Below are 11,229 nucleotides of genomic sequence, written 5' to 3' on the forward strand. Positions count from 1 at the left end.
TATTTCTGGGGAATTTGCTTTTAAATTATATAATTTCACTTTCTTGGTGCAGACTCTACATGAGACTTCTGCTATAATGCATAATGTGCTGATTAAAGGCAGGGATACACTTTTATTTACATTAAATCAGTGCAGAGTAGATAATTAGATAATGAAACATTTACAGGGAACAGCCTCGGCTCCTTGTTATTATCTAGTATAATATAGTATTCTGCTGCATGCTGAAACTCAATGTTGACTTGAAGCTGGTTAAAATAAAGTTAAATGTTTTCATTATTTTACCTTTGAAACTGTGAAAATGTTAAGGTGGACAAAGTAAAAAAAAAACACCTGATTGTGGATTATTTATCAAAATTGGTGGTTAATTTCTTACTTTTAAATACAAACTGAAACATTATTTGGCTGCATTTGCTCAAATTCTGTCCCTGTATTTGCTGCCAAGTGACAGTTAAAATGAAACAGCAAGCAAAAATGAACAAAAGCTGAAGAGAACTGCAATGGTCAAAGGTCGAATCTTGCGTGATTTACCAGTGTGGTATGGCTTAATTGAAGACAATGACCCCCACAACCCACTCCAACATAAAATCAATAGCAGCAGAGCAGCTCATTCACCATTTAAGCTCCGTGAGTTCAGACTCCATCTGGTTCAGGCAGCTGACATCAGGCCAGATGAGTCTGTCAAAGGAGAAACCGAGGAATGCTGCAGAGACACTCACGTCGAAGACAACAAAATATGCTGGTGTGTACCAACAATGTATTCTGTCATTAAGTAACTGTTACTCAAGTCCATGTTGGAGCTATGATAGCACAAATTTAAAAGTGATCCTGCATTATAAAATCTGTGTGAAATATATATTTTCAGGAGGCAAATACACACTGCTGTCAGCGATTTTTTTTTATAAATCTGGATTCATCTCTTTGAAACCAAACACAAAAATGAAATGCAATAAAGGTTAGAATCAGTCACTTGATTTGTCGGCCCTTGAAGACTTTCCGTCTGAACAAAATGGCCAGCCCATTCCAGCTTTAGAGGGCAGCCTTGATACCGCCTCTGTTTTAGATGTAATTCTTCTTCTACCTCAATATAAGTGCAGCTCAATCCATGCCTGAAATCTGGAAAACTATGGAAACTTAATGCATAACACAGAAATAAAGTAATATACACCTTCCATTACGTTAGTGAGTTTATTTTGCATGAATCTGGTCCAAATTACTTCAATCTGACCTGCAAAAAAAGTCAGCATTAGTGTATACCTATAATATAAAAAGAACAATAATAAAAGTATAATCTGTTGACTTCTTTCTTGCAACTTTTACGTAACACCAGTTCAGATCAGTTAAGCTACGATCAGCTGTAACTGGAAAGGCAGCTGCATATAGAAGCACACACCCTGTGGCATGCAGTGCTTTACCTAGCCTTTCAGGTCCATCAGCTTCATGTGGGAAATGATGACAATGAGTTTGTAGATGGACATGGTCACATCTTTCTCTCAGTGCTCCCCAGAAAGGCCTGACTGAATCGAGTTGTAATGGTTGTTCCCAAAAGCCGAAGAGGTCAATCTTAAAATCCCTGACTTTGTGTTGCAACATAAACGTATTTACACTAAAGCCAATAAATAATAACGCAACATATAGATGAGGGTAATATTTTATTTACAAAAGTGAAATATCACAATGTTGTAGTGTTGGACCAGAGTTCATCAAAGGGTGATACTGGCCATGTAACCAACCCCACTCCCAGGACTGGTCAACGATGAACTGCTAAACGTTTATTTCTGATGTTTGCATCACTGAGTCTTAAAGTTGCAATCTCAAAGATCACAGTTTCATTATCAGGTTTGAACCACTCATTTGTATAAGTGACTCATGTTCCAATGTTGTCATACCAGACACCGAGTTCATTAAACTGTAAAATGCAAAGACTTCTATATAATCTCATCAGTGGGTCATAGGCTCAATCTCCATTGTTACTCCACTCAGCAACAGATAGCGACTGAAAAGACACTTACTTAAATGAAACTGTTTGAGATTGCCACTTTAAGCTTGTTATAACGAATCCCTCTGTACAAATGAGTCCAAACTTAATATGAATATCTTGTGAATTTATGCGTGAAAAAGTACTTTTGAATGAATATATACTGAGTGCTGTAACACCAAGCTGTTTAAGACAAGAGAACCCTCACAAAACACATACACACACAAAAAAAATCAAAATACAACAAGTAACAAACCACAAACATATTTTAAATCTCTGGGTCATTGTTAAAGCCAGCGAAAGAAAAACAAAATCAAACTGATAATCCACACATCAAAAATATATTACAGCGCTGGTGCTACAGTGTGAGACTACGAGTCAAAGAAACAAAATGCAACAAGAATCGAACAAATCCAAAACAACCTTTGTGTTGTCTGTGGGTGCACGTGTGTGTGTGTGTGTGTGTGTGTGTGTGTGTGTGTGTATAAACTGTATATATGCAGGGTTTCGTGAAGTTTTTGTGAAGCCATGTGAATCAAACATCCACACTCCCTAACTACAGTTAGACGTAAACACACGAGGCCGACAGCATCATTCTTTTGGCAATGAAATAAGGTTGATGCCAACCAGAACAGGGTGGAACAGATTTCTGTGTGATTAACTGAAAAGATAACTTTCACTGAGTGAAGACAGCTAAAACCGACAAACCGAGGACTGCTGAGTTGCAGCTTGTGGAATAAAGCACTTGGTATACATGTAAAGTTGGTTCATAGAAAGAATGTCTTTATAAATTTAACAGGGTAAAAGATTCTGTTCATAAATTCAGCCCCCTGCCACAGCATTCATACACAGACTAGACTGCTGCGGTTGGTTCGTTGTTGCTTTAAAATGTTAAGACTGTCTAGTGTCCTTTCTAAATAATGTCAGTATTAAAAACTTTATCAAAATCCACTCTGAAACTGAATTTGTTATGTGATCAGGACACATCTGACACAGTTAAAGCTGCTGTGTGTGAAGTAGCCACATGTATGAAAAACAACATGTCAGTAAGAAATTCTTCAAGGTGTTATCTACAGAGGACATCTGATCAAAGATGTGGACAGGAAACTGAGATAGCAGCATTCCTCTACTGTGTTTCCCTCTGGTGTGAAATGCTGCTTACAGTCATAGTAAACAACTTCAACAAAATAAATACCTGAACTAAAAATGGCATCAAATACAAAATAAATGCATACACATGTAGTCAGTAGGACCTATGTCCAATACTTGATATTAAAGATCCCATATTGTTTAGTTTTCATGATTCAATCTCTACATACACTCTGCCTCATGATAACACTAATACTCTTCTAAATCTTTAGCTACACATTACTTACACTGTGTTTCATGATACTGGATTATGATTGGCTGAATTCAACTGCTAAGTTAAAATTTACTGAGTGGAAGCTCTCTAGTTCAGTTGCAACAGTGTGGCCTGACTAACTGTTGAGATTTAATCAATTATTTAGGGCCAATGAGGAATGAGTAAATTTGTGATCTGCTGGCCTGTGGTTTGTCTGACACCGCCTAAAATAAAAGACATATTTTCAAAAAGTCAACAGCTTCAATCACACTAATAAAAAAATTTAAGAAGGTTTTGCATATGCATGTACATGTCCGTGTAAAGGGCCTGGTCCAGAGTCACACACTTGAGTCTTTACATCATTGATTGGTCCCATTTGAAAAAAAAAACAAAAACAAAAAAAAAAAACAACACAGCAGGAATTCTAGGAACATCCTCAGTGTGACTGGGTTTTCAGGCCAGGGGACGTCTGCGAGTGAGAGGAAAACTGCCTCAGAAATTCATGACAGCTGCAGATTAATCTGTGCTCAAGTCACTAAAGCTGTGGTCGACAGTGTGTGGCAGCGAGAGCAGATGTGAGAAACCAGTTATGTTAGGATGGTGCGTTAAACTGAGTCGAGGCCTGCGGCGGGTGGGTTGTAGTTGGTAACCATTGTGCTGATTACCCTCTGGTACTGATACTGTGGCGGAGCTCCAAGGATGGGACCTGCAGCAGACACACACACACACACACACACACACACACACACACACACACACACACACACACCATACATTGTGTACCATCAGAATCCAAAGTACAGAAATGAGAGTAGATCTACAGCAGGACTTGATTCAACCAGTGTGGAAATGTGTCTTTTTTCTCCAAGTAGATCAGAGTGCAGATGCAGGATGCAGTGGGTGGAGACACTGTATCTTGCTCACATGGATTATGAATAATGTCTACCCCATTTATCAACTTCCATTGTATATATGATGTAAGACATCTCCGTTTGAGCTAAAACGTAGCCTTAGAAACAAAAAGTTACTGATGCACTGGAATGATCTTGTTCTTTGCCTCAAAATGTCAAACACAAAAGGAGTAGCTTCGTTGTGTGCAACTCATCATTTTGCAGCCCTGTGAAGAGGGACCCTCATGAAAAAACAGTCCATCCTGTAAAAAATAAATTTAAACGGCAGCAAAACAAAATCACGGCCGTAAAAATGCCAATATGCTGTCGAGCACAATGTATGTCTCTCCCTCCGACCGACCAGATGGTAATTAATGAAAAGCGGGCCGGCAATGCACTTAGTGTGTAGCCACAGTGACAGTGGAGAGGATTCAATAGACATAGATCAGTAAAAGGTGCTGATCGCTTGTGCTCCAACTACACTGGACACAAAGGAGCGCTTGTGTCCCGCAGGCACTTCATCTTAGTTCATATCCTGACTCCACTGGGCCAGCCTGGGTTATGGCTCTCCAGGGACCGGAGCAAGATTACTGTGATCGCTCTCACACTCTGAATCCTCCCTCTGGAGTCAACACAGGACACAGCTACACCTCCACGTGCTGGACAGTACACACACACACACACACACACACACACACACACACACACACACACACACACACACACACACACACACTCACTGGCACATGCTCTTACCTTTGAGAAGGATCAAAGTCAATGGCCGTTTGTCTTCAGTGAGAAGAACAGGAAAACAGGCTGTAGAGAAAACACAAGAAACACACCAGAGTTAGTCTGCATGGCTGCTTTTATTTGACTGCACCTTGTACATACTATTTATACTACTCAAACTGTTACCTTATGGTCTCCCATACAGACGTTAGGGCCCAATGTGTCGTAAACAACGCCCCTCTCATCGTCATCTCTCTGTAAAAGAAGAATGAACATCTATATCATTTGGACGAGCAACAAAATAAAGGACAAAGTAAATGTTGAGGCGACATGACGATATGATGACAATGCTAAAAAAGAAATCTGTTCAAATCGGAGCCATTACACACAAACAGGCATGTTTTCCAATATTTATTTTTTTGTCGCACATTGAAAACAACAGCATGATGCTAATCACAGATACTACACTTCAGCAGTTAGCACAAATTTCAATTTTTGCTTAGAGTGAAATGTCTGATATTACATTTTACTTCTTATTTCTAACACTAGGACAACAAGGGGTGCTTCATTTGCTCAGGTCATGCACTAACTAAAAATAAACCCTTGGTTATCTTTTAAGATAATTGACAATCTTGTAATAGACTCTACTACTCTACTCTAGAAAGCGCCACTTGCCACTTAGCCTTATCTGACAACAAATAACCTATTAAGAAGTTGCAATCCTGTATATATATATATACACATACGGGTCAGAGTATACTTTGCAAACAGATAACATGCAGAAAGTTATGACAGTAAACACTGACTGACCCTGTGGATGAATTCTTGGGCAGTGTGCGACATGAGAATACGATCACACCAGGCCGGACAGCGAGTGTTCATGTACTGGGTCGGTTTAGTGTACTCTTCACTGTAGGGGTAGCTGAGGAGGATGCGAGAGGGAAAGAAAGCAAAGTTGTTAGGAGTTGGGAGGTTTTACACAGCATGTTTCCAGCAAGTAGTTAAGCTAGGAGTCTTACCTGGGTGGAAACTTGATGTCCTCTTCCCTGATAACATCATGAAAGACTGCAACTTCTTTGTCATATTTCAAAAGCTGAGGAACAGAGGCCATTAACGATCAGGGCAAAACAGGAAATCACTAAACACATTAAAAACAATCATGATGTGAGTGAGTACAAGTTTGGCATGGGCGACAGGCCCATTTGCTGTCACTGTTATCTCAGTTTTATTTACTTCCGAGCTTTTGTATTTACAGTACTGTCATTATTAGGACTTTATTTCCGCTTATAAGATCTAATCTAAAAACTGTGAAGATATGCCAGATTGTTGCTAAGCAGCCTGTTGTATTATCAGTTATAGTCACATTGCAGAGTTTCTGTGTAGCTGCTGGGGTTTGTGTGGGTGAAAGGTCTCACTGATGGGACGTTGTCCTCCCTGAAATACGCCTGGTGCAGATAGGCAAACAGCTTCTCCTCAATTTGGAGCAACACCTGCACAACGAGTCAAGACAAGTCAAGTGAAAGCAGCACTTCAAAGTAAAACATTAGCTGATGTTTTAACTGATAGTTTTAACCACCTGGTGGTCATTGTCTTTTTCTTCGCAGATGATTTTCTCCACTTCATTACTGCTGTCCTTCTTCACTGTCTGCACATCTGCCGAGGTGGACAGATGCTGCTCACAGAAATACAGACACACAGGGAGGGTTTGTGTCAAAATGCCAGGATAATAAACATCCTCATCACATGAGCTTCAGGAGGAAGTAAAGTTGTTACCTGGACCAGACTAAGTGTGTCCAGGCGGAAGTTGAAGTCTCCAAACAGGAAGAAAGGCAGAGGAGTGTAGCGGCTGTCTGATATCCTGGAAGGAAGTCACACAGATGTTTGGCTCTATATTTCTATGAAACTTTACTTTGGGTGTGTACGCATTCACATAAATATGATGAAACATCCTGTTTACAGGAGAGGAAAGGCTGTTTGATAGCAGATGATATTAGCTCGGACATTATCGGACCAATTCCATTCACAACAGCCTTTTAACCAAGTCTTAAATTGTACTTTTGGGTTTAACTCGGTGGATATTTTCTGTCTCTTTGAGCGTTTTACAGTCAGATGCTTTTGCGTGGTTGTGTGCGGCTGCAAATCTGACCTGTTGATGACGTATCTGAGAGCGTTTTTGCGGTTGGCTGAGTAAATGGAAGGACTGGATTCGCAGGCAGTGAGGTTGGAGGCATCATGGAACAGGTGGACATTGACCAGGTCCAGACCTCTGTGAAGAACACACACACACAACACAGGCAAAATACAGTGATATATGACAGGTGGAGGAAGTGAATCACAGCCTGACATCTGATAGGTGAGTATGTGTGTGTGTGTGTGTGTGTGTGTGTGTGTGTGTGTGTGTGTGTGTGTTTGTGTGTGTGTGTGTGTGTGAGTGTGTACGCATGCGTGTGCATGTGTGGTTAACACAGGTGTCACTTATGAGAAGCGTTCTTATCAGTGAGTGCTCTCGTGTTAATGCTGAGTCCACAAACAAGCACATTTGTCTTTTGTGCCAAGCGCTACTGCTTTTCTTTGGCTGTCACTGGAAAACAATTAATGTGCTTCCAACATACGAGCACTGTTGACTCACATCATGATGTTGTGGCACACAGATTGTGGGCTCCTTTTGTTATGACCCCCAGGTAACAACACGGCAGAGCAAATAGTAACTACAGTTCTCTGAAAACACAGACTGTAGCAGCAGCACTGTGTGTTTTACTCACTTTCATTTCCGGGCTGTATTTAGTTCAGTGTCAGTGGATTCAGAATATACATTACAAAGATACATTCAGTGCTAATTAAATGAAAACGTGGATCAGCACAAAAACGGCTGGATATCATACCTCTCTATTTTTTGGTACCAATTGTCAATAATCAAAGGTGGGTATCAAATGTCTGGTCAGGTATTTACTGATTACATTTTATATTTTATAGGTGAAGTTCTTCTACAGATGCTTTTCTTTAGTGAACATTTAATATTTGAACTTAAGTTGCATTCACTGATATTTGTGGCTCCCTGGGTTCAGCAGAAACAAGTTGTAAAAGCAACACTAACATATCACCACATTATAATGTTGAAACAGTGAACTTGTGCCTACATACACATCCAGCATGTATGAAACAACATTATCTTTCATTTGGAATCAGATCCAAATGAAAGATAATGACTGGCTACTTTGCTTTAGCTCTGTTTTGGTTTCCAATTTCACCTGAAGCAAAAATACCTGAGTGAGCTTTGCTTTTAACAGAACTCCAGGTAAATTTTGTTTTGACACATAGATAGAAAGCAAAACTCACTCAGCCCTCGCCCGAGATGAAAGAGATGGAAAGCAAAAGCAAAAGCTCTCAAGCTTTGTTTTGACAGATAATTTCTGCTTAATTCTTTCCTTCTTTGAGAACTCGTTTCTGAGAATGCTGATGTTGTTGATCAAGGATCCAACATAGATGAAAGCACTGGCTTTCAAATTTGCTAAGGCGCAATCTGTCTGGTCACAACAGTGCCACATTTGTTCTAAAAGTGAGTTGAGTCCCATCCTGACTGGTTTATCAAGGTGAGGTCAGTGCACAGTACATACTGATTGTGTATGATCCAGCGGGTCCTCATGAAGCCCTTTCTGGACCATTTGAACTGCAACAGAGACAAATTAGAGTGAGTCAGTAAACAGCAGCGAGTCGTGTCTTTGAAGGGCCAAACTGATAATTATTGATTCTCCCACATAATTTGTCTCATCTCCCTGTCAGAGCGGGCAGACAGCGCCTGCAGCCCCAGTAGACTCATTTGTCCCAACATCTCCCTTTGGCCCATACGTACCCCTCCCCACACCTGCAAACACAAACACACACACACACACACACAAATGGAGGCATACACAGATGCACACTCATGCATACATACTCACATCAGGCCAGAAATTCTTTGGGAATTTTTCTTTCTCCACTGTGGTGACCCCGGCCAGAGAGCCCACGTACTTGTTCTGCCCCGACACCGCTTTAAAATCCTTAACTGAGAGAGGGAGGCAGAGAGAGGGAGGGGGAGAGGGGTGTGACATGTAAAAGAGTGAGAAAACATGCAAACAGCAATCAATAAACTGGTGTTAACCTCATCAGAGCGGCATACGTGATGAGAGAATCTATAAGCGAGCCATTAGACTGCGTTTGGCGAACAACAATCGGTTTGGTCCACACAGCGAGTGGCAGCTCCAGGATGTTTATGGTTCTTCCATAAGCTTTTCTGAGGAGCTTTTTCACGCCTAACGTGACTGGACTATGCAGCAGGAAAATAACAGCTCCACTTTAAATTCAGGTTCTTTGCAAATATCTGGCCAGGTGGGGTGGCCATCAAACTGCCATTATACACAGAGAAATGATTTTGCTATTCTTGATATTAAAAAAAGTGACAAGAATCTTGCCAATCATGCGCAACATTGCTCTAACTCCACTGTAGATATCGATGAGCCATTACCAAAAAAGTACAGGAGGCAAGGGGAGTGGTTTACTTTGAGCGCTTAAATAGTCTGTTTTAGGAGTGCGTAGATTACTCCTTCCTTTGTTCATTAAGGTGAAAAAAAAAGCATCATAAAGTTAACGAATAACAAAACTATTAAAATCTATATGAATGTCACATGTAAGAAGCAAAGTTTTTACCATTAAAGTCATATTGGTAGATGTTTTTCAGTGTCTTGTGGATGAAGTACATGCTCCCCAGAGCCTGTGGAGAGACAAGAAATAAACAACATGAATCTTACAGTATCTGATAAACGCATCTGGGATCAACACACGTGACAGTATGCAAGATCAGTTTCAGCTGAAAGACTTTCAAAGTAAAACATCAAAAAAGTGCAATCATACTAAAACAAAACACCCCTTTACTTTCAGACACCTGCTGCAAAGAACACTAGAAAATGACCAAAGCAAAAAAAACCTGACATGTTTAGTCCAGCAAAAAGACGAACACAACTTCATAAGTTTCATCTGAAATGCATCAGAATTTAATTTCAAAGCAGTAAAGCTATGGAACGCCTGAACACATGCCTTTCATATTTCAATGTTTCAACTTTAAGCTTCATAAAAGTATTAAATACTTAAGGCTTTTAAAAAATAAACAATAGAGTCCGTCTGAGCCATCCCCAGTGGTTTCACAGCATTGAGCCACATGAAACCCAAACAACCAAATGTGATGTCAAAAACGGGAGAGACGAAGGATTGAATTGTTCATTTCCCCCGTCATGTGAGCTGAAATGTGAGCCTTGTATTGAACGACACAGTACGACACAGTGCGTCGTTACTCTCCCAAAGACACATGAAACTTTAAAGAATTTAGACGTACAAAATGAACACATAACTGCTCAACACATCCACGCACTGCCCCTCAGCACACACACTTCAGCACCCAATCATCCCTGACATGGGGCTGACAATTTTTAATGTACTAACTGCCTGCTCCACTGATCTGATTAATCATGCCCTGTGAGATCAATAAAGACAGAAAATTAAAACAATTTAAAAGGTATTAAGCAGTGGGCCTGCTGTCTGCCAATGCTGCCGCTGTGACTGGGGGAGCCGAAGAAAAATAAGCCGGCGCTCAGAGGGCTCGGGGCGTGACGGACCACTGGGCAATCCACCCCCTCCTCATCCAGCCAGAGCATGAGAGATCTCTCCCTGAAGAGATCATTTATCTTCAGTGCCAAAGTCATCCTCATTTAATAAAATGGAAGAGTCTCCATTGTCGGCTCCAGCGAGCGGCAATTAGTGACCAACTTTTCCAAACTAAGGGAGCGAGGTTAAGGCAAGGCCAGGGATTCATTCAAACTAGCCTGAAAGGGTTTAACGATAAAAAAACCCCCCCAAAAAACAAAATGCTCACAGAAGAATGTTTCTGAGGAGCAAGTTTGGAAAAAACTACATTGTTATTTCAGCTTTTTAATAATGCAAGATTATCATTGTTGTAGGAGATTCAAGGACTATTCTCTAGTAATTAGCTAAAATAAAATAATCTAAATTCGGCCTAGTTTGTGTTGGATCAGTAACAATGTTGTGTTTAAACCGTACGGAGAAAATACACATGCACACACTCAAACACAGATACACATTCTCGTCCACATACTCTGCCAAACACCTATCTTCATCAATCAAGTTTGTGCACAGTTTAATAAAAAAATATTGACTTACAAGTGATTTTTTATCAAAACACCATTTGTACTGGGAATGCTTGCGAGTCTGCCCCCTCTGCTCCTGCAGCTCTTCTGAAAGCCCCC

The 11,229-nt window shown here is 40.5% G+C and overlaps 1 protein-coding gene across 1 annotated transcript in view; it reads right to left on the bottom strand.

Moving 5' to 3' along the window:
- Positions 1 to 1,632: 1,632 nt before the first annotated feature.
- The window catches only part of inpp5l (inositol polyphosphate-5-phosphatase L), an 18,873-nt gene continuing 9,276 nt past the window's right edge, over positions 1,633 to 11,229 (bottom strand). Inside the window, exons 5-16 of the mRNA XM_023394112.2 lie at positions 9,620 to 9,683; positions 8,875 to 8,978; positions 8,551 to 8,603; positions 7,083 to 7,202; positions 6,710 to 6,794; positions 6,513 to 6,608; positions 6,352 to 6,426; positions 5,956 to 6,029; positions 5,747 to 5,858; positions 5,123 to 5,191; positions 4,964 to 5,023; positions 1,633 to 4,023 (exon numbers count right to left, since the gene is read on the bottom strand). Coding sequence (XP_023249880.1) covers positions 4,982 to 5,023; positions 5,123 to 5,191; positions 5,747 to 5,858; positions 5,956 to 6,029; positions 6,352 to 6,426; positions 6,513 to 6,608; positions 6,710 to 6,794; positions 7,083 to 7,202; positions 8,551 to 8,603; positions 8,875 to 8,978; positions 9,620 to 9,683 — 894 coding nt within the window. The 3' untranslated portion in view covers positions 1,633 to 4,023; positions 4,964 to 4,981. The remainder of the gene's footprint in view (positions 4,024 to 4,963; positions 5,024 to 5,122; positions 5,192 to 5,746; positions 5,859 to 5,955; positions 6,030 to 6,351; positions 6,427 to 6,512; positions 6,609 to 6,709; positions 6,795 to 7,082; positions 7,203 to 8,550; positions 8,604 to 8,874; positions 8,979 to 9,619; positions 9,684 to 11,229) is intronic.

The sequence above is a fragment of the Seriola lalandi genome, unplaced genomic scaffold (genome assembly GCF_002814215.2).
Source record: "Seriola lalandi dorsalis isolate HSWRI2012SDOR001 ecotype SW California unplaced genomic scaffold, Sedor1 jcf7180002054945, whole genome shotgun sequence".
Lineage (NCBI taxonomy): Eukaryota > Metazoa > Chordata > Actinopteri > Carangiformes > Carangidae > Seriola > Seriola lalandi.